A 23956-nucleotide genomic window follows, 5' to 3' on the forward strand; every position below is an offset into this window, starting at 1 on the left:
GAAGTAGTAATAAATATTATTGTAACACTTTTAAAAAAAAAAAAAAAAAAAAAAACCACACATTTGGGTTTCAGCTATTTTAGTGTAATAAGTGAAACATGAGTTCACATTAATGCCTTTTATTTAAATGGTTTAACCTATAAATTTACATCCTATTGAAAGAAAATAGAATTTTTCAAAGTTGTTCAACTGTATTAGAAAGTGCCCTTTAGCTAATGAAGTCACACCACCCACCCGTGCCCCTATTTGTACAGATTTAAAACAAACCACTTAGTTTTTTATTCAACTTTTATTTAAAAAAAAAAAATGCACACCAGTGGAAAATTGTTCCAGCATGTTAAAGAAAAAAATAGCAAAAAGCCATTTGTCACCATATGTACACTGTACAACCATATTTACAAGTCTGCATAATTACATAAATATTTAATATAAAAAGGATATTTTTTCAGGCAGTCGGGCAGGACCTCTAGCCCTGCAGTTTTTATAGTGTAACATTGCAAATACTCTTTATATAAAATATTCCATGGGAAAAAAAAAAAAAAAAAAAAAACCTTAATGCAATCCCTATATTTAACAGAACACTATCAAATATGTGAGTGTTTATCCTGTCAAGATATGGCAGTTTCATACAAACATTGTCTTGTAGTAGGCAGTTACAATCAAGTTAAACTATGGAATGTCAGAAAATACATTCACTGCATTGTACATTAATTCCCAATGTGATTTTCTTCTGAAAGACCTTACCCAGCTCACAACACATTACAGTGATTAACATCTGAGACCATGAGGAAAGAAATGCATACTGTAGTGCCTGGATGAAAAAAATTCAGAAGATGTCAAATACATAGAGCTATACTGCATCACACAATGCAATAGCTACATTTATTTTCTCCATGTTTAACAATCAATGCCATGTGGAATGCTGTTTGCTGCTATTAAAGCCAGCAAAGGGTTAACAATCAACTATTTCAGATTTATCTATAGATGTCTCTAAATAACCCCATCTATGAGGTGTTCCAGTTAATGTGCAAGTTCAAGTTGTACTAGGTCCAGCCTTCATTGTAAAAAAGTCAAGTTTTCTTGCAAGGTCCACTAGAGATCCAGAGGGATTTCTATGCGCCTGTGCAGTACCAGCTGTATCAGTTCACAAGAACATACATGTGCCATACTGAATTGCTTTAGTCCAAGAGTTACATATGCCTCTTCATGTGCAGGGCCAAGTGGTCTGAGCGGGAAAAGGCACGATCACACAGGTGACACTGGAAGGGCCGATGACCAGTGTGTTTGCGGAAGTGGCGTGTAAGCTCATCAGATCTGGCAAACTTCCATCCACATCCTTCCCAGTTGCAGTGATAAGGTTTTTCACCTGGAGGGGGGAAAAAGAAAAAAAAAAGTTTAGTTTCCATTCCCCAACCATCAATCATACAGCTAAATGACAAACATCTGGCCTGATTAGTTAAGATTTCTATGGGATTCCTAAGTAAACCTGTAGCCCCAGCATACTCCATGCATTTTTTTTTTTTTTTTTTTAAGGTCATTATGTTTAAAAACAATCAATGTTCTCATCAGCCTAGTGAAGTAGGACAGAACATTAGTGGCAATAGAAAGGTCTACCTACCAGTATGGGTCCTTAGATGAGCCTTGAGATGAGAGCTTTTGGTGTAAGTCTTTCCACAGCCAGCATATGAGCAGGTATGTGTAGCGGTTCTCTTTCTGGGCCATGATCTGCGTCCCCTCTTTGGTTTGGAATCCAGAATTTCCAAAGGAGAACATGGAGGAGTTGTGACCCCTCTAGTAGCAGACAACTGCATAGGTAAATTGTCCTCAAACATGCCAAATTGTGAAGCTCCTTGATACTGGTTGGAAGGTGGATGATGGAAAGCTGCTGCATTATGGTAACCATGGCTGTATGGCATTGCTGGATGGCACATCAATTGTGATGGACAGTTATTTATCAGCAAGTCATCTGGGGTCTGTGGTGGTAGGTCACCACCTCCCATCTGGGGAGAGTTTGCCAATCTTGGCTGATCATATGCCATCATACAAGCAGCACTACCTTCCTGCTTAATTTTGGGACATGACTGAGGTACCAAGCCCATTATAGGTCCATATGAGTCCATTGTTGGTTCAGTTTTAATGGTGTCTGGAAAATCAAAGTTTTGACTCACAAAAACCCTCCCTGGAATTCTGTTTGTTTGACAGTAAGTATCCATGGCAGGTCGCATAAACTCGGTCACGAGGCTAGATGAACTATAAGGTGGTGGACTGTGATCGGTGTTGTAGCCCCCTGAAGAAGGGGTTGTTTGGTAATAAGAGCAGACTTCAGCAGTAGACAGGGCATAGTCTCCACAGGTCTGGTCATTCTTGCCATCACCCATGGAAAGCACAAACTCTAGGACATCATGCAAGTCTTCATCATCTTTCTTGGCATCAAAGGGATCTGCATTGCCCATCACATCATGTACATTAAGTATGGTATGTAAAGACTTGGATTCATAAACACTTTTCCATTTCTGTGAAAAAAGGAAGATCTGGTTAGAATACACAGTACAGGAATGAATGTGCAGCTTCTCATGATTTAACTTTATACACCTGCAGCATAAGTCATCCAAGCACAAATTGTCAGGTTAAAGCTGATTGGAATGAAACGTGGATCCCCCAGATCAGAGCACCGATGCAGATCCCCCCAGATCAGATCATTGATGCAGATCTGAGGAGTCCCGCACCAGTCTTCACCTGCCCACAGATCGGATCATTGATGCAGATCGCCCACAGATCCCCCCAGATCAGATCATTGATGCAGGGGTCCACAGATCAGATCATTGATGCAGATCGCCCGCAGGTCTAACCAGATCGGATCATTGATGCAGATCTGAGGAGTCCCGCACTTGTCTTCACCTGCCCACAGATCGGATCATTGATGCAGGGGTCCCATGCAGATCCCCCAGATCAGATCACCGATGCAGGGGTCCACAGATGGGATCATTGATGCAGATCTGAGGAGCCCCGCACCTGTCTTCACCTGCCCACACGTGTCTACTCGCCCACCCGCTCGATACTTACTTCCTGGAAGCACTTCTCTCTCGGGCTTGCAAACGTGGAGAAAGAAGGGAGGATGGTCTCCACTAGAGCCATCTCTGTGTTCCTTAATTCCGGGTCAGGTTGCCAGCACCGGCGTCAAAAATATAAAAATCTAATTCAAAAGTTGAACTAAGTTACAGTAAACCCTCAGAAGAGAGGTCCGTCCGTGCCGCAGCGAAATCTAAACTTTCCTTGCAGTGAGAGGGGGCCTAGATTATAAATAAAGGCACGGGGGGCATACACCAAACCAATTGCAAGGAGCGGAGGAAGCTTGTTCAGGATGAGGAGGCTGAGCTTTCAGTGGAGCCTAAATTTAGCAGCACTATATAAACCGTTCAGTTCAGATGAGTCTGCGACCAGCGCAGCAGCTCTCGGAGCCCTTTAAACAGTTAGCCACGCCCCCTGAAGGCTGGCTGTCACTAAGCGACCGAAGGAAACACAGGCTAACACATTGATGTGTAAACGTCCTCTGACGTATGAGGGAGCCCCGGGCGAGAAAGCCCGCCTTTTTTTCACTGCTGCGCGTGTGTGAGTTCGAAAGGACTTGTCAGTTCTGACAGAAAATGCAGTAGATGAGAGAGTTCACTTCTCAGGCTAAACCTGCTGTAAAGCCTTCCTTCATATTCAGCTGCCATACTGCAGGCTATGGTCACAAGTGCTTTGAATAGTCCGAGGACCCTATTCATCAGGTGGGGGTCAAGACCTGTCCCCTTTCTCAGTCTGGTCACTTCATGGGCTAGAGTAGTAAAAACCTGCAAGCTTTAGGCAGTGTTCCCACAATGAGTTTTTGACGCTGCAGATTATAAAAACGCAGCAAAGTGGATGGGAATTCTAGAAATCTCTTGCCCCCCGTGATTTTTTTTTACTCAGCCTAACCTGACCTGCGGTGCGTGTTTGTAATCCACAGCATGTCAATTTCTGTTGCTGCTTCGCAGAGTTTTCTGTGAGGATTTTCCCCATAGACTTTCATTCGATTCAGAAAAACCTGCAGGTAAAAAACTCATGTCCCTTTAAGTGCGTTTCCGCTGCAGAAATACACCAAAAAGACATGTAATCCGCACAGTGTTGTCACAGCCAAATACCCTGAAATGTCACAAAAAGCAGCTTCATCTAAAACACGTCAGACTAAAAAGATACAAAAAACACTCTAAAAATGCAAAGAAAAAACCGAATAGGTGCAGGAAATGTGGGAATGTGGCCCCAGGGTTAGCTCAGGCTGCACTTATTATTCCCATTTGCTAAAAGTGACCTGCAGAAGCCATTTTTGTTTTCTCAAGCAGTTGTTTTTCCTTATAATTGTTTTTTTTCCACACACTGGCATCTAACAAATCTCTTACCCCTATTTAAATGAACAAAATTAAACAATTAAAAATCAGTTTTGTGGATTTCTTTTCTGTAAAATGCAACATTTCACATCCGCATGAATGATAGTGCCATGTTATGTCTTCAGTCACCACCGAAGTTGTATAGAGCCATAATACAGGTGTGTCCATAAGCACTAAGGTCCGAAATAAAGACGTCATGGCTGATCTTGATTCGATTTGCATATCAAACCTGCCCATTGAAGTGAAGAAAAAAAAAACAACAGCAAACAGAAAGAACAGAAAGAAAAGGCAATACAGTAGCAATGTACACACCTATGCATGTAAAGAAAAGTATTCAAAATCAGTACCCCCCCCCCCCAGGATTAAAAACAAAACCAAAAATGTGCAATCATGACTATAATATACAGTATCTAATATATTCACTGTATATTATATTAACTTTTCCACATATTTTTGTATCATAGAGTCTGGACCGGAGAGTTTGTATTAAAGTGCATTGTACACATATAACACGTATTGATTTGTGATTTCAAATAAACATACTTTATATATGTGACACCCCAGGGGTCTGGTTGCCACAGTGATAGAGATATTATGTCTGAGAGCAGGTGGGAGGTCCTTTGGTCAGGGATCCTGTGCATGCCACACCTCCTGCCCAGTCTTGGGAGGGGAAGAACTTCCCCTATATAAACCCGGGGCTGAAGCAGGGTGAGTAGTCAAGGAGAGTAGAGACAAGAAACAGCAGAAGCAATACTACTATGAGTCAGGGGCTGGCAGCTGCAGAGCTCGCCCTGACTGAGAAGCTTTCTTACCGGACCCGGCGTCCGAGGCTGTGGGGACTAACTCTTACCCAGCAGCAGAAGCCGACCGGCAGGGGATTTCAGGTCCTCAGGCCCAGAAACCCGAAGGCACGGTCACACGCGTGGGACCAGCACCGCCATCGTGGAGCGGAAGCCATTAGAAGGCCCCGAGTCACCGGCCATACGGGTGAGCACCACACGGTACACTCAGGGACGTGGGCTACTTATATCCACTTCTAGCAAGGTAGCCAGAAGAGTACAGTCAGTTTGGGAGGCCTACAACTCCGCCTGGCCAGGGGAGATCCCATCTGCTCAAGGACTGACCAGGCCCCGTTCACTAGCAAGTACTCCGGGAGGGTCTATCGTTGTTACCAGTAAAGACCCTGAATTACACCGCACCGTCTCTGAGTGGTTCCTGCTACCCCCATCATCCACATCTGCTGCCCTGAGGCCATACCCCTCCCGTTGGGGGTTATACCATCTACGCTGCACCATCCATCCACCGGCCTCAGCGGACTGTCCTGCAGCGGCAGCTCCATAGCTGCATTCAACGGGTGGCGTAGTCGTCCTACATCTACCGCTGTTACATCGCCGCTCAGTTTGACTCCCTGGGCACGGACCGGGTCACCGCCACGAGACTACAACCCTCAAGAGATCCGGCTCCGGGTAAGCTCCCGCGTGCGCAACGCAGCGCGACACAGGCCCAGGGGCGCGTCAACTTTGGCGTAGTCGGCAGGATTTCGTGCCCGCAACCACCGGGTACTGCGTGCCTGAAAAAGAGACTTTTCAAACTTACCTGTGGTGAAGATTCCCGCCATCCGGCGCCATCTTCAGCCTTCTTCCCGCCATCGGTGAAGTTTCCCGCCATCCGGCGCCATCTTCTGCCTTCTTCCCGCCATCCGTGGAGTTTTCCCGCCATTGGACGCCATCTTGAGGACGCCGCGCGGGAAGAAGAGGGGCGTGGACTCCGAAAGCGCGCGAGAACTGAAGCCCCGCCTCACGTCCGGACGTTGCGTAAGGTCCTGGAAGGAGCCCAGCAGACGCCGACGTCACAGGAGCGCGACGGAAGGTCCTCAACCCTGACGATCCACTGCGGAGCCGCGGCCTACGGAACAGGATCATCGCAAGGTAGGCCACGGTCCACTAGGGGGGAGGAAGATGTCGGATACGGAGGAGAGCTTCACTGCCTCAACCCCCGCCAGCGCTACCGCTGCTGCAGTTATGCCCTTCACCATGCCCTATATCCCGGGAGCAGCTTGGCTACCCCAGTACTCAGGGGAGTCACATACCCTGCATGACTTTAGAGAAAAGCTGGATAGCCTCTTCCAGGTGTACCCCCTCACAGAAGAGCAAAAAGTGAGCATCCTGGTGGCCCAACTAACCGGGGCAGCCAAAAGGGAAGTAAAATCCTGGCCACCTGGGAGGAAGACTGTCGCAGGGATACTAACCCGGCTGAAGGACACCTTTGATACCCGCACCTCAGCCGAGATTAAGCTTAGATTCTACGGGTGCAAGCAGCGAGCGCATGAGAGTATAAGGGACTATGCACTAAACCTACAAGAGGCCCTGAGGGCCATTAAGCAGACCGACCCTGATGGAGTGGGAAACGAGGACAGGCTGTTGACCGAACAGTTTATAGAGGGACTGTATTGTAATACCCACCGAACCCAGTTGCGGGCAATGGCCTTACAGGATCCCCATCTGGGCTTTGCACAGTTCAAGGACAGAGCCATCCGGGTGCTCCGAGAACCGGCACCGGGTGGCGTTGTGACCCACAAGCGCCCTGCTATCACTTACCACCAGGAGGCGGCGCCCTTGTCGGCAGGGCCTGTGGGAGCTGATGCGCAGGCTTTGGACAATGACCCGGCTCCAGACCTACACCATCAGGTCCAAGAGCTAGCTAAGAGCGTTGCTGCGCTAACCCGAACTGTGCAGTCTTTACAGGCTTCCACCCCAGGGAAGATCCAGCTGGCATCCGGACCGGAGGACATCCCGTGGCGTCGACCAAGGAGGACCCCACCGGCCAGAGGAAGACCCAGTGACCGATACAGCGAGGACGGACGACCCATCTGCCGCCGCTGCAATCAACCTGGACATATGGCAAGGTACTGTTCTTTAAACGGGCACAACCTGGGGTAGAGGGCCAACCCCCAGGAAAAAGATCACCAGGCCCATCGAACTGGCGCGACAGATATGTGGGAGGACGTCCAGTCTTGCCTGTGGTACTGGATGGCATTCCCATGAGTGCCCTACTGGACACCGGGTCACAGGTCACCACCATCCCGTACGTGCTCTTTAAGCAGTACTGGAATGACTCGGATATTACCCGCTACCCTGACGACGACTTGAGTATCATCGCCAGCAATGGCCAGCCCGTGCCACAGATCGGATTTAAAGAGGTGACCATCAAAATCGGTAGAGTCGAACTGGCAGCACAGGGACTGATCATTGTAGATATTGACAAACATGAGAGTCACCCAAAAGTAACTCTAGGAACTAATGTAATTGAAAATTGTCTTGCAGAGGTGATTTTCCTTTTACAGCAGGTTGCCAAGAACGCCAGCTCCGGCGAGCAGCGGGTGCTCCAGAAAGAGATCCGGGCACTGATGCGACGGCAACAGGTGGAACTCTCCGGCGGTGAGATTGGTAGCGTAAGAATGTGTGACCCTTTTCCTATTGCCATGCCCCCAAAAAGTGAAATGATGATTTGGTGCCGGGCAGCTATTGGTCTGAGAGGTAGAGATTACCAGGCAATGGTAGAACCAGTTTACTCGGACAGTAGGCCCACCATTTTGACAGCACGGGGGGTGGTTGATGTACGCCATGGGAGGGTGCCCGTTCGCATAATAAATATCGGGGAGAGGGAAGTGTACCTGCCCCGGTATGCCACGCTAGCCAAATTATATACCATTAACCAAAATTCTATACAATCTGTGGAACCCTTGCCTCCATCTCACCCGGAGGAAGGTAACGGCTCTAAGAAAAACATGGAGGACTGGTGTCAGCAACTACATCTGGGTACTGACTCCACTCCCGCACACCAGAAACAAGGAGTCTATCGGGTGGTTCAGGAGTACGAGAGAGTGTTCAGTAAACACCCGTTAGACTTCGGGCGAGTCAAGGGGGTAGAACACCACATCCCCACGGGAGACCATCCTCCTATAAAAGAGAGTTATCGACCCGTACCCCCTGCCCACTACCAACACGCCAAGGGGATGCTTAGAGACATGAAGGAGGCTGGGGTGATCAGGGATAGCTGTAGCCCCTGGGCAGCTCCACTAGTCTTAGTCCGAAAGAAAGACAACACCATGAGGATGTGTGTAGATTACCGGAAAATCAATCGTATCACACACAAGGATGCGTACCCCTTACCAAGGATAGAGGAGTCATTGGCTGCTTTAAGATCTGCTAACTTCTTCTCTACCTTGGATCTCACTAGCGGGTACTGGCAGGTTCCTGTAGCAGAGGCGGACCGGGAGAAGACCGCATTCACCACCCCGATGGGACTTAGCGAGTTCACCTGCATGCCGTTCGGACTCTGCAACGCACCGGGAACCTTCCAACGACTAATGGAGTGTTGTCTGGGCCACAGAAACTTCGAGACGGTCCTGTTGTACCTGGACGATGTCATCGTATATTCCAAGACGTATGAGGACCACCTGAAACACCTGGCGGAAGTGTTCGAAGCTCTGGCAAGTTACGGCCTAAAGGTGAAACCCTCCAAGTGTCACCCCCTGAAACCAAAGGTGCAGTACCTGGGACACGTGGTGAGCGCTGACGGAGTGGCTCCCGACCCTGATAAGATCACCGCAATTAAGGAATGGCCAAGCCCCTCCAGCGTAAAAGAAGTGCGGCAGTTCCTCGGGTTGGTAGGCTACTACCGAAGGTTTATTCCCGGTTTCACCAAAAAGGCAGCACCTATGCAGGACCTCCTGATAGGCCAGTCCCGGAAGGCCAAGAACCAGAAGCCGCCCTTCAAATGGGAGGAGCTGGAAGAAGAGTCCTTCCGCCAGCTGAAGATGGCCCTCATGGGGGACGAAATCCTGGCGTACCCGGATTATAGCCAGCCCTTTATCCTCTACACCGACGCCAGTAACATCGGGCTAGGAGCCGTACTGTCCCAGATCCAGCAGGGGAAGGAACGAGTAATCGCCTACGCCAGCCGAAAACTGCGACCCACCGAAAGGAACCCCGAGAATTACAGCTCATTTAAGCTAGAGTTCCTGGCCGTAGTATGGGCAGTCACCGAGCGCTTTAAGCATTACCTCGCTTCTTCCCGGTTCACCGTGTACACGGATAACAACCCGTTGACACACCTGGACACGGCAAGACTCGGTGCCCTGGAGCAGAGGTGGATGGCCCGTCTGTCCAACTACGAGTTCACAATCAAATACCGGGCAGGACGCTCCAATACCAACGCGGACGCCCTGTCCAGGATGCCCAACCTGCCGGACGGAGGAGAAGATCCGGAGGGACTGGAAGAAGTTGAACTCCCTGCGTTCCACCGTCATGGGACTATCCAGTATTCCCACCGGGTAAGGAGTAAGCAGGCTGCTACGTTGAACCCCTTACCCCACTACAACTGGGCGGAAACGCAAGACAGCGACCCTGCCGTCCGACTGGTGAAGGAGATGCTGACTCGGCCGGAGGCTCGCCTTGAACCAGACGCTCCGGAGGAAGCCAAACAACTATGGGCAGAGAAGAGTCGACTGTTCCTTTACAAAGGGAAGTTGTGCCGCAGAATGGTTAACTCCCGGACGCATGAATTACTCTGGCAAGTAGTGGTGCCACGAAGAGACGCAGCCATGGTGATGGAGGCATACCACGACGGAGCTGGACACTTCGGGTGGAAGAAGCTGGAGTTCCTGCTGTGTGAGCGATTCCACTGGGTAGGCATGAGGGGAACCATCGAGAAGTGGTGCAGAGACTGTGGCCCGTGCAATCTGAGAAGGAAGGACCGTGCCAGCCAGAAGACTCCCCTGCAGTCCATCGTCACCCGGCAACCGTTGGAACTGGTAGCCTTGGATCATGTAAAACTGACCCCAAGCAGAAGTGGCTACATCTACGCGTTAACCATCGTGGATCATTACTCCCGGTTTCTGGTTGTCGTCCCCGTCAAGGACTTAACGGCTCAAACAGCAGCTAGAGCCTTCCAGCAGCACTTTTGCCGTCCACACGGGTACCCGGACCAAGTGCTGACGGACCAGGGACCTGCCTTTGAAGCGGAGGTCTTCCAGGAATTCTGCAATTTGTATGGCTGCCGGAAGATAAGGACGACACCCTACCATCCGCAAACTAATGGACTTTGTGAGAAAATGAACCAGGTGGTAATGGATCTTTTAAAAACGTTGCCCCTGGAAGAACGCAGTCTGTGGCCTGAGAAGTTGCCCGATCTGGTGGACCTATACAACCACATCCCGGTAGGTTCCACCAACTGTACCCCGGCTTACCTAATGAGGGCAAGACCTGGTAAGTTACCTGTTGACCTGGAAATGGGAGTCCTGACACCCGAGGACACTTCACCAGAAACAGACTGGGACACAGAGAGGCAGCAGCAGTACCCGAGAGTACAGGAGAGCGTGGAGCGAAGTCTCTGTCAGGCTAGGGAAAGACAAGAGAAAACTTACAACCAGTATGCTCCCGCTGTTCCCCTGGTACCCAGAGAGCAGGTCTTGAAGAGGAAGAGACGGCTCCACAAGTTGGACGACCAGTGGGAAAAAGACCCGTACACCGTACTGCCCTCAAGCCACGAGAACCCGAAGGTTTGTACCATCAGTAAAGACGGAGGGGAAACCACAGCTATTGTATCCCGGGACCACCTGAAGAAGTGTCCCGAACAACTGAGGAACCCTGAAGAGGAACAAGAAGACCATCGACCCGTAGAGGAAAGGGAAGATATGGTTAGTACTGTGCTCGGGGACTTCCCTCGGTCTTGGACTCAAGTCAATGGTGCAGTTGTGGTACCCGTACTCACCTTCCTCCAACCAGCATCCCAAGCACCTACGGAGCAACAGGTAGAGCTGGAAGAACAGCCGGTCCAGGAGGCAGAAGACCCCACACCCGCAGACCAGGAGGATCAACCCTCTGCTTGCAGTGAGCCTGTTATATCCCTAGTGAGCCAAAGAGCCGGTAGACAGCTGCCCAGTTTACCCTTGACAGCTCCTACACCCTGTAGTTCAGGGCTAGGCAGTCAGCTCCGTAGGTCCACTAGGGCCACTAGAGGCCAGTTACCCGCACGGTGGAGGATTTGAAGTGTATAAATTGTTTTATTTATGTTTACCTGAGTATTGTTGCTTGTGTATAATTTTGTGTTTCTAGTTATTTATAGGAGTCCTTGGCGGATTTACCGGGAATCCTTGTACATAGTTGGAGCGTAACCCAGGACGGACTAAAGACTGTTAAGGACTCGGGGCAGGACAAACCCCTACCTGGTTACGTCTCCCTGTTTTGGTGAAATGGACACCTTGCTTTCTTCAAAGACTGCACCCGGTTACGGACATGCCGTGACCACCTTTATGTGTTTCTTATTGTATTGTTATTGTTATATCCTGTTATGTTTTTCTAAAATATGTTTAGTCCCGGAGTACTAAATTTCACTAGGGGGGAATGTGACACCCCAGGGGTCTGGTTGCCACAGTGATAGAGATATTATGTCTGAGAGCAGGTGGGAGGTCCTTTGGTCAGGGATCCTGTGCATGCCACACCTCCTGCCCAGTCTTGGGAGGGGAAGAACTTCCCCTATATAAACCCGGGGCTGAAGCAGGGTGAGTAGTCAAGGAGAGTAGAGACAAGAAACAGCAGAAGCAATACTACTACGAGTCAGGGGCTGGCAGCTGCAGAGCTCGCCCTGACTGAGAAGCTTTCTTACCGGACCCGGCGTCCGAGGCTGTGGGGACTAACTCTTACCCAGCAGCAGAAGCCGACCGGCAGGGGATTTCAGGTCCTCAGGCCCAGAAACCCGAAGGCACGGTCACACGCGTGGGACCAGCACCGCCATCGTGGAGCGGAAGCCATTAGAAGGCCCCGAGTCACCGGCCATACGGGTGAGCACCACACGGTACACTCAGGGACGTGGGCTACTTATATCCACTTCTAGCAAGGTAGCCAGAAGAGTACAGTCAGTTTGGGAGGCCTACAACTCCGCCTGGCCAGGGGAGATCCCATCTGCTCAAGGACTGACCAGGCCCCGTTCACTAGCAAGTACTCCGGGAGGGTCTATCGTTGTTACCAGTAAAGACCCTGAATTACACCGCACCGTCTCTGAGTGGTTCCTGCTACCCCCTTCATCCACATCTGCTGCCCTGAGGCCATACCCCTCCCGTTGGGGGTTATACCATCTACGCTGCACCATCCATCCACCGGCTTCAGCGGACTGTCCTGCAGCGGCAGCTCCATAGCTGCATTCAACGGGTGGCGTAGTCGTCCTACATCTACCGCTGTTACATCGCCGCTCAGTTTGACTCCCTGGGCACGGACCGGGTCACCGCCACGAGACTACAACCCTCAAGAGATCCGGCTCCGGGTAAGCTCCCGCGTGCGCAACGCAGCGCGACACAGGCCCAGGGGCGCGTCATATACATAGGTGCTCTCAGTGCTCCTGCATTGGTTTCTCTATTTTTTCTTTGGTTCGATTAACCTTTACTAATGTAGTACCCTTTTTATACATCTTTGGCTGAGCATCTTTCCAGCTATTGTTCACATGCTGTCCATTTTGCATCTGTTTGCTGTCCATTTTTCACTGACTGAGGCCTGGTTCAGATGGCTATATTAGAGCTGCCTTCCATTGCATACACTATTCTGGGTCGTAAAGACTTCAATCCATGTGGAAATTTACCCATCTGCATTGGCACGCTGGCTATAAAAAGCTGTCTCCTCCATACATCTGTGACCTAGTCTCTCGGTACTTACCTACACACAACCTCCGATCCTCACAAGATCTCCTTCTCTACTCCCCTGTTATCTCCTCTTCCCACAATCGCATACAAGATTTCTCCCATGCATCCCCCCTTCTCTGGAACTCTCTACCTCAACATATCACTCTCGCCTACCATGGAAACCTTCAAAAGGAACCTGAAGACCCACCTCTTTCGACAAGCCTACAACCTGCAGTAACCACCGCTCCACCACACCGCTGCACGACCAGTTCTGCCCTCACCTACTGTATCCTCACCCATCCCTTGTAGATTGTGAAGTTAAAGGTAACAGTCACAAGCTCTGAAAGCAAGGGCTCATTCATACATCCAATTTTTCCACATACAAGAAAAACAAACCGATTATTCTGATCAGAGTGTGGTCCGAGTGTCATAGTTTTTTCTCATACATAGAGAAATAAAAAAAATGTCTCCACCTTCTCTATTCTAACAGTGAGGTCTGACTTTTTCACTGACTCATTGACATGCATCAAAAATCGTACATGTCTCCGCGATTTTCCGTGGACTGAGAAAAATCACAGACATGTGAATGGCCACATAAACTATTACAGATACAAGTGATATCCGTGAAAAACAAGGATAGTACTCGTACGTGAAAATTGGACGTCTGAATGAGCCCTGAGCCTCGTTCTGGCTCTCATAAACTTACATTGAGTTGGGACTTCCGGATCGCCCTACAAACGCTGGAGTGATCCGGCAGGTCACAACAAGTAGAAGACTGGCCAGAGATCCGGTCTTCATATACTCATTCAGCTTCACATACTCATTGAATTTTATTCATTTCAATGGCAAAACATGCCTTTAGTGCACATGGTGCTGTTATTTTCCACATGGAGAAAGAAGCAATATGTCAGTTCTTGAGGCATTTCTGCTTGAAAAAAATGCTTTGAATTATACTACAGAATGAATTGAGCAGAGAAAACCCCACATACACAAAAACTGTGTCAAAAAAGCACCAAAAACATAAACATTTTTTGTGTAGATTTTTTAGCCAGAAAAAATCAACATCAAACCTACTTTGTGAACATGTCCTAAATGAAAGACTTCTATCTCTTCATCCCGTTGGACCCACTTTTGGCTTTGGTTCAAAAAACTACACCAAAATCACTGCATATGTATTTCCACGCTGAGATATTTTCTTGTAGGAAAAAAATGAAGCATTATATGGATACACATTGTGCCTAGAACTCTGTAATGTGAACCTGTACAAGTGTAGAGGCTCCTGTGGGCTGCAAATGCATAGACCCTTATTCACAGAACTGATGCGTGAGGACAATTTTAGAAATAGGTGAAAGCAGCAGTCCAGACACAATTACTGATTAGAACATGTGCCTTCACACATAGCGTTCTTAGTAAGAACACCGTGTATTTAGTGATATTTGTTTGCATTTTTTTGTAGTCTGAGCCTGGCCGCTAACCTAGACAAAGAGTGTGTGCTATACTTTCCAGGCTGAGTGTGCCAGTGTGAAGCTAACCACTAATCACTGGATACAACCATCTTCAGTCACCTTACACTTCTCCCATGCTGCATAAGCAAAGTTTCTCTGATAGCAGACTGGGAGATAGCACTTTCAATCTTTAGGAGAACACTGTCACTGACAAGGCAGGAGCGGTGCACTCCCGAAGATACTTCACCCATTTGTTACAGAGACCCTCTTTGTTTCAAGGAGAACTTTGGAATTTATTAGCTAGACAGAATAGAACTTCAATGTTACATACAACTGAACAGAAAACCGAAATAGACTTACAAGTAACAAACACATTTCCCTTGGCCCAGCGTAAACCTTCTTGTCAAGGACTTTTCAGGAAACAAGTATCTTAGTCAGACATTCCACAATGTAAAATCAGAAAACACTCAAGCAGACTTCTGACATAGCAAAAATATGAATTGTTTTTTTCTAAATTAATAATGATATCTAGATATTAAAAAAATGAACCATAACACATTAAAACTCTTTCATTATGTACAGATGTACCATGTGATCTAAGTCTGACTTCCAATCCATTACATGCTATTCTGTTTACAGTAGTGTCCAAAAGATTTGAGACTGACACAAATTTTGTTTTTCACACAGTTTGCTGCTTCAGTATTTTTAGATCTTTAGGCCTCGCTCACACTGGCATATAAAAAAATCAGTCCCATTTTCATCCTGGAGACTGAGATGATTTTTTGTCACTTGTCATTTGACACTGTCTGTATATAATCCATTTTTTTACACACCATCTATTAATCTTAACAGGTCCATTTACAGTTTCCTATGCTACAGAATTGTAATGTATCAGTAAAAATGAGATGCTACTCTGATCTGTATGGCATGGGATTTTTTTCTCTGATTGTACCAATTTTGAAATGGAAACAAAGCATGCTGCAATTTTTTCTCACGCTGAATCCAGCTGAGAAAACATACGCAGATCTGCACTGCCTCATTGGATAACATTGCTCCGAGTGCAATCCGATTTTATTGGCTTGCACTTGTCCGAATTATGTGCTCGTGTAAGCGAACCCTAAGGCTATGTGCCCACGATGCAGAAATGAAGCGGAAAATTTCTGCTTCATTTCTGCATGTTCTTGCCCGGAAAAACGCTTGCGGAATTTAACACGCGTTTTTCGCGCGTTTTTGAAGCGTTTTGGACATGCGGAATTGCCATGCGTTTTTCAAATGCATTGAGAAGGCAATTCCGTATGTGTAAACGCACAAATAATGGACATGCTGCGGATTTTTCCGCACATAAAATATGCTGCGGAAAATTCCGCAGCATGGGCACAGAACATGCGGATTGACATTGGGGACCATGGGGGACGGATTACCAAGCGTTTTGTAAGCATTTACGCTGCGCAAATTCCGCTGCAAAAACGTATCGTGGCCTTAGGCTACTTTATCACGATGAGCTTTTGATGCATTGTTGATGTTGCAGAATTTCTACACCTGTTATTTAAATTAGGTGACTTGGGTTTTGACATTGCGTTTTTGTGTGTGCTTTTTTTTTAACGTGTTTTTATCTTATTTTTTGTCTCTGTTTGGTGTGTCATGCTTTAAATAATGCTGGCTCGTTTTTGTATACGTATACATAGGCATACGAAAGGCCTCAAAACCTACGGGTATATTAACTAAATATGATCTTTATTAATTACATAAAATTCAAACAATAGTTATAAAAACCGAGTCCTGCTATGAAGTAGTGGGGATACACAATGTACCTTTTTACCAACTAAATGCTCAAGTCATAGTATTCTCATAGGTAGTACAAACATGATCATGAAAGTAATAAAATGTTATTTTGCTTCAAATAAAGGATACACAATTCATAGTGTTATCATAAATATTCTAATACAAACATTATCATGAGAGTGATAATTAATAGTACAAATTTGCTCAATAATGAATCAATATAAATCAGGTGAGCATACTATACAACACTATCCTTAGTGACTTGATCAAGCTAAGTGAATAATTATGCAGCCAGTTTTAGTGAATGGAACACTGACATGTGAGCATAACGTATAACACTATACTTAGTAGCATGATCAAGCTATATGACAGTCTGTGCAGCCAGTTTTAGAGAACAAAACCCTTACATAGGGTACAGTTGATAGAGTGTTGTCCCTGCGCGCCCCAACGCGTTTCGCCCTTTCTTCGTCAGGCGGCGTTTATCTAGGGGATGGAGAGACGGTTTAAATGTGTTTTATCATCCAATCGCGTTTAGTGTAGGAGAGCACATGTTGTTGTATGTATATATTTGCGCAGCCGATCTATGGCGACGCATGTGTCGTTGAAGCTTCCCCTTACGTGAGGATATTTCTGTCGTCGGCTCTGTGGACCGCAAGCGTACCACCACTGCCTAGCAGTGGCGCATGCACAGGTGTCCTATCGGCCGCTTTCAGAAGATCCAGGGGCACTCAAATCAGGCATGCGCACTGGCCTGTGCATACAAGTTGGAGAACTTAGAGATTGTTTTTGATACTACCTTTTTTTTTTGTTTTGACAAAACTTTATTGCTATATTTATTTCCGGATTACATGCGTTTTTGATGCGTTTCTGCCTCGGATTTGCTGCGAATTTTTCTGCATCAAATGTAAATCCATGGGGAAAATCCACACAGAAAACTCAGCGTACTGGCAAGAGAAATTGACATTCCGGCGGGTGTGAAACACACACCCCAGGTGAGTTTACGCAGCGTTAAAAAGAAGCACAGTGGGAATAAAATTTCTGTAAATCCCATCCACTTAGCTAGAACTGCAACATGCTACGTTTTTGATGCAGCAAAAACATGCAGTGTCATAAACACTCCAAAACCTCAGCATGTGAACGTAGCCCTACAGTGTTGACCCTTTTTTTTTTTAAGACGTCTGCAATTTTGCACAGGCATGCAGGAAAACAGCTTATCTATTCTCAAAGGAGAATAGATAGCTGAATAGCTAGCTAGCTACTCGTGGCTCAGTGGTTAGCACTGTATCTGTGCAGTGCTGTGGTCCTGGGTTCAAATCCCACCAAGGACAACACCTGCAAGGAGTTTGTATATTCTCCCTGTGTTTGTGTGGGTTTCCTTTGGGTTCTCCGGTTTCCTCCCACACTCCAAAGAGATACTGATAGGGAATGTAGATTGTGAGCCCCATGGGGACAGTGCTGATAATGTCTGTAAAGTGCTGTAGAATTAATGGTGCTATATAAGTGAGTAAATAAAATAAATAGCTAGAGGACTACACCTAAGGAAATTTGATTTCTACAAATTATCTAAAATAGTGAATTATTTGGGTGCTTTTCTGCTGAACAAATTAGTAGAACAAGGAACACAAACAATCCAGAACTAATATACACACCAATAAATGCAAGAGAATAAAATGATCCATTAATAAGTATAAAGTTTCTCATATAAAAAAATCCTCTCAACTCTCCAATATTAAATGTATTACTGAAAACATTCTGTAGAAAAAAATAGTGTGCATACAAACAAATTGGACATGAGAAGCATTAAAAACATTGGCCAATGAGAAAACTAAACAGTAGCAAACAGTAAATAGCTGCATATAGAGATTTACAAAAATAGTCAACCTTAGTGTTTAAAAAGCAAAGAACTGAAATAATGACCCACATTACCACCATAAGAGCATCAAATGTACGCAAACTGTTTGCTGACATAGAGAGCAAGTTGTTATTATAGAGTGACTGCTGTAAATATCTGAATCATCAATCACACAGTTTAAACAAGCCGTCAAGTGAGGAAAGGGTGTTTTCCATAGAGCCATATTCACACTTTCAATCAACAAGCACAGAGTTTCAGTGAAGGGACTTAAATATGTAAATGAATAACAATGGGAGAGTCCATTTACATGTTTGTCTTAATTAGGTGACAATAATTATTATGGAAATAGTTCTATGGAACACACCCTTTCATCACTTCCAGGGTTGTTTAAGCTCTTTGAATGCGGCCTGGGATATTTGCAGCACTCACAATAATAACGACTTGTTCCCTATGCCTGCACACAGTTTGCATGAATACATTTGATGCATAGTTGGTGACTATTTCAGCTTTTTAGCAGTTTAAACCCTAAAGTCGGCTAATTTGTGAAACTTTTTATGTAGCTACTTACTACTTACAAAATATTATATTTTTGGTATTGTTTTTGTTTTCTCATTGGCCAATGACCAGATAATATTTTTTTTAATGTCCAATCTATTTGTATGCACATTATTTTTTCTACATGCACAATTTTTCCAGTAATTTATTTAATGCCTGGAGAGTTGCGGGGATTTTTATATAATAAAATTGATAGTAATTAATCATTTATTCTCTTGCATTTATTGGTGTGCTTATTAGTTCTGGATTGTTTGTGTTACTTTTTCTACCTATTCTTACCTACTCAGTGCCTGGAGTTTATCACAATTTCTGTGTTCTTGTTTATCCACACGCTTTTTGAAGATTGACCACAGGTTCTCAATGGGATTGAGATCTAGGGAGATCTAGGGAGTTTCCTCTCCATGGACCCAAAATGTCAATGCTTTGTTCACTGAGCCACTTATCATTTTAACCTTGTGATATGGTGCTCCATTATCCTGGAAAAAAAGCAGTGTTCATCACCAAATTGCTCTTGGATCATTAGTATTTTATCTTGGGGATATTTAGTTACCATTGTATATTCATCATCGGGTTCTTTGGCAAACTTGTGAGGGAGTCCATTCCCTTCGATAAAAAGCAACCTCACACATGATTTGTCTCAAGATACTTTATTGTTATCAAGTATGCATATTTGATAAAGACCGACGAACTATCAAAATGTTGTAATCTGGCGGAAAAAACTACAATCTTGATACCTTGAACACCCTGGATTGAATGCGGTTTTTCCTTTTATATGCTGCAATTTTTCAAGTTGGTTCCTTGGAGTCAACGAGTCCATTTTGCTGAGTGCTGTCAGTTCCTTCTTCTTTGGACTTTATTGTTGTAATGACCCAGGACTCATGGTAAGGCCACGGCCCCACTATCAGTATCCGGTCAGGAGTGGGAGCCAAAATCAGATGAGGAACAATCAGAGAAAAGGTATAATAGAAACAAGTCACCAATTCTGCATTTATCACCCCATTCTGGTTTTGGCTTTCACTCCTGAGAAAAAATACTGACTAAATACTGATAGTGGGGCCGTGGCCTTACACTCACCTTTTCTTCTCTGCGATCTGCCATAGTGATAAACCAAAGCCTCTCATTTCAATGATTTTGTCCCTTTCAGTTTGCCACAAGTGGCGTTAACTTGCACGACAAAAAGGAGGCATCGCACAATCATCTCACAAGACTTGATCTGATCTCTGAGATTTCATGTGACTAAAAAAATGTGCTTTCAATCATTTTTTATGCCTCTGCCACATGCCACGCTCTAGAGCTAGGTGGTTGAAAGTTTGATCATTTGCAGATGTTAACGACACATGATACTTCCTCGATTGGCTTGTACTTTATAGTGCTGCAATTTCAATGTTGAGAAGTTTATGAGAACAGTGATATAGTAGATGAGTATCACTATATTTAGCTGCAGACATATTGAACTGCCCCAACTATTGCTTTGTTCACATATCCAGTAATCATCTGTTAGAATGGATCCAACAGCAGTTCATTGGCAAAAAACTCTGCTGGATCCTTTTTATTTTAACATTGAAGTCTATGGAAAACGAATCCTGAAAAAAAATACTGACCAAATACTGATAGTGGGGCTGTGGCCTTAAACTGTTTAAGAATCTCAGTTGTATTTCTCTGACGTGCCGATTCACACTGCTTAGAGCTGACTGAGAAAAAAGTATCTTTACCAGGAAGCCGGGGAGAATCATTCTGAATCAGCATTACAAACTGGGGGGGTTTGCACATGGATTTTTTTTTAGAAGATTTTTCAAACGGATCCTCACTAAAATCCACTTCACAAAAATTCACACAAATTCATTTCTATTGGAAATCCACTTTTCTGTTCATATGAACAGTTTTTTTTTTAGCTTGTTTTACCTGAATTTCAGTATGTATACACAACATCTTTTTCAGGCAGATTCCACACAAAATCTACCTGAAAAAGCCCTGCAAAAGAATCCCATAAAAATGAACATAATGCACAGTAATGTCAAAACTACATTGCTGTGTACATGTTCCATCTTATGTCACTCATTTTAACAATGAAGAAACTGATAGTAGGTTTTCAAGCAAAGACTCTGGAAAAACACTCATAATTCACCTGGGGTCATTGACTTGTATTGTTAGGCTGGAAACAGCCTAGCGTATTGCATCCGATACAAGAGCATCGGATGCGATATGCTAATGATTCTCGGCTCCTGCTCTGCTGCGATCTTGAGCCGAGCGTCATGCTACTCTCGCATGAAAGAATCGCAGCACAGCTGCGGAGGAAATGGATAAAGCAATTTCTCCATCTCCATGGCGTGACTCTGCGTATATCAGACTGCACTGGGATGACATCAGAGTGCAGTCCGATGCTTCACACGCACCCATAGACTTGTATGGGCATAAAATGTAATAGGATATCACATGGGAACATCATGTCCATTTCAAAATAAAAAGGATCAGGAATCAGTGAGATGCACCAATGTGGTAATGCAGCACAATTGTTCAAGCAATGTATCACAAATAAATATATTGTTTTTACATTTTAAGCCTGTATATCCTCATTAACTACAACCCTAGAAAACAGCATTGTAAGAGTAGTGCCGTGGTGACAGGGTGGGTTTTTATTAATAGAATATACAGTTTATAGCATTGAAAAGAAAGTTCTGAAAAGCCATTATGTGCTTGAAAGGAGATTAAATAAATAGTAAAATGAAAAAGAATGTGTGCTTAGACTGAAAATACATTTTTCTTCTCCATGCATAAAACCATTCCATTAAGAGACTATCCCCTTTAGAGGATTTGCAAAGAAAAACAAGTTTTGTGAGATTAGGCTTTTTTTCTTTCTTTTTTTTTATTGCATAGAAACGCAAGACTTGTTTTGCAAACTAAAGCAAGACTGTTCTTAAGCTTAGAGCAAGAAAAACGAGGAGGGGTAAGTCTTGGAGCATTAATATAAAGAACATTACGCGTGCAAGTAATGTAAGGGTGTGGATAGAATAACATTGTAGTTATACAGAAATTACCTAATATGAAAGGAATACTCAAGTACATGTGTCTGTTAGTATGTATATTTTTGTATTGATTTTTTTTCAGCATATTTCATGTATATGGACTTTTGCACAAAACTTTTAATTTTTGAAAATTTCCATTTTTTCTCCCATTACTTATGCAATGCTAACATGGTGTGCAGGAAAACCGAATGTTTGTGCATTAGATACTGTCCTTAGTGTACTGTACGTAATGCATAAGGTAGCTAAATTCTGTCCTTAGTGTGGCTAATTTAAAAGGGCATACCCATCTCCACTTTTTCATCTATTCTTTGTTTGGATGTAGCTATCTGGGGTTGATAAATACTCCTCGACAAAAATGCAGGTTTCATAGATTAGAAATATATTCTTCCCATGTGTGTCCAATCACATATTTCTATTTTATTTGCATTGGGATTTTGTGAACTAAGCACCACCAACGGCATACAATTGCTAAAGCAAAACTGGTTCAATTTCTTTAACCCCTTCATTACCAACAAGGCTGCCACAAGAAATTTCAGGGCCCCATACTGGCAAAATTTTCGGGGCCCCTTGAGACTCCGCTCAGGTTCCACCCCAGCTCCGCCTCCAGCCCTCGAACCTTCCGCAGTCCCACTGTCCACTCTTGTAAAAACTCCACTTCTGCACCACGTCCTCACCAATTACACATTATCAGTTCCCATTGAACACCATATCACATGCATAGCCATCAGCTTTTGTTTTGGCCAAAAGATTTTTAAGCCTGCCACCATGGCAAGGTAGACTCTTTTAGCCGGGTCCTACTCTACTCTACCTATTAAACAATTCTTAAAATATCCAATACTCTTTTTAGGTATATTTTTCTTTAAGGGTATGTGTCACATACAGTACAGACCAAAAGTTTGGACACACCTTCTCATTTAAAGATTTTTCTGTATTTTCATGACTATGAAAATTGTACATTCACATCAAAACTATGAATTAACACATGTGGAATTATATACTTAACAAAAAAGTGTGAAACAACTGAAAATACGTCTTATATTCTAGGTTCTTCAAAGTAGCCACCTTTTGCTTTGATGACTGCTTTGCACACTCTTGGCATTCTCTTGATGAGCTTCAAGAGGTAGTCACCGGAAATGGTTTTCACTTCACAGGTGTGCCCTGTCAGGTTTAATAAGTGGGATTTCTTGCCTTATAAATGGGGTTGGGACCATCAGTTGTGTTGTGCAGAAGTCTTGTGGATACACAGCTGATAGTCCTACTGAATAGACTGTTAGAATTTGTATTATGGCAAGAAAAAAGCAGCTAAGTAAAGAAAAACGAGTGGCCATCATTACTTTAAGAAATGAAGGTCAGTCAGTCCGAAAAATTGGGAAAACTTTGAAAGTGTCCCCAAGTGCAGTTGCAAAAACCAACAAGCGCTACAAAGAAACTGGCTCACATGAGAACCGCCCCAGGAAAGGAAGACCAAGAGTCACCTCTGCTTCTGAGGATAAGTTTATCCGAGTCACCAGCCTCAGAAATCGCAGGTTAACAGCAGCTCAGATTAGAGACCAGGTCAATGCCACACAGAGTTCTAGCAGCAGACACATCTCTTCAACAACTGTTAAGAGGAGACTTTGTGCAGCAGGCCTTCATGGTAAAATAGCTGCTAGGAAACCACTGCTAAGGACAGGCAATAAGCAGAAGAGACCTGTTTGGGCTAAAGAACACAAGGAATGGACATTAGACCAGTGGAAATCTGTGCTTTGGTCTGATGATTCCAAATTTGAGAACTTTGGTTCCAACCACCGTGTCTTTGTGCGACGCAGAAAAGGTGAACGGATGGACTCTACATGCCTGGTTCCCACCGTAAAGCATGGAGGAGAAGGTGTGATGCTGTGGGGGTGCTTTGCTGGTGACATTGTTGGGGATTAAGGCTGTGTGCACACGATGCGTTTTTAATGCGTTTCGGCTGCGTTTTTGCAGCTGCGGAAACGCAGCGGAAACGCATTAAAAACGCATGGTAGAAGAGCAGCAATGTTCCCCAATGGAAATCCGCATGTGCTATGCCCATGCTGCGGATTTTTCCGCAGCGTTTATGCTGCGCTCAAAAATCCGCAGCATGTCCATTAATTTTGCGGAAACGCAGCGTTTTCGCCACCATTGACTTGCATTAGAACGCGCCAATACCGCAAGACTGCATTTGTACTTGCGTTATTGGCGCGTTCTAATGTGCGGAT

General features: G+C 45.0%; 1 protein-coding gene across 1 annotated transcript; it reads right to left on the bottom strand.

Annotated features, from left to right (window-relative positions):
* Positions 1 to 270: 270 nt before the first annotated feature.
* LOC141182138 (Krueppel-like factor 2) lies at positions 271 to 3478 on the bottom strand. The gene is made up of 3 exons (XM_073660722.1): positions 3064 to 3478; positions 1619 to 2513; positions 271 to 1366 (listed from the first exon to the last, which is right to left on the bottom strand). Exons 1-3 carry the CDS (start codon positions 3133 to 3135, stop codon positions 1191 to 1193), a joined length of 1143 nt encoding a protein of 380 aa, XP_073516823.1. The 5' UTR covers positions 3136 to 3478; the 3' UTR covers positions 271 to 1190.
* Positions 3479 to 23956: the final 20478 nt, after the last annotated feature.

This window comes from Phyllobates terribilis, unplaced genomic scaffold, assembly GCF_046119375.1.
Source record: "Phyllobates terribilis strain yellow unplaced genomic scaffold, ASM4611937v1 Scaffold_1__5_contigs__length_1240528914, whole genome shotgun sequence".
Lineage (NCBI taxonomy): Eukaryota > Metazoa > Chordata > Amphibia > Anura > Dendrobatidae > Phyllobates > Phyllobates terribilis.

Bases quoted from the DNA above. Each gene is read 5' to 3' on its own strand.
- LOC141182138 (XM_073660722.1), bottom strand. From the start codon at position 3,135: ATGGCTCTAGTGGAGACCATCCTCCCTTCTTTCTCCACGTTTGCAAGC. The intron at 2,514-3,063 runs GTAAGTATCGAG...CTTTTTTCACAG, and splicing joins GAGAGAAGTGCTTCCAGGAA to AAATGGAAAAGTGTTTATGA. The intron at 1,367-1,618 runs GTAGGTAGACCT...TCCCCCCTCCAG, and splicing joins TCATCTAAGGACCCATACTG to GTGAAAAACCTTATCACTGC.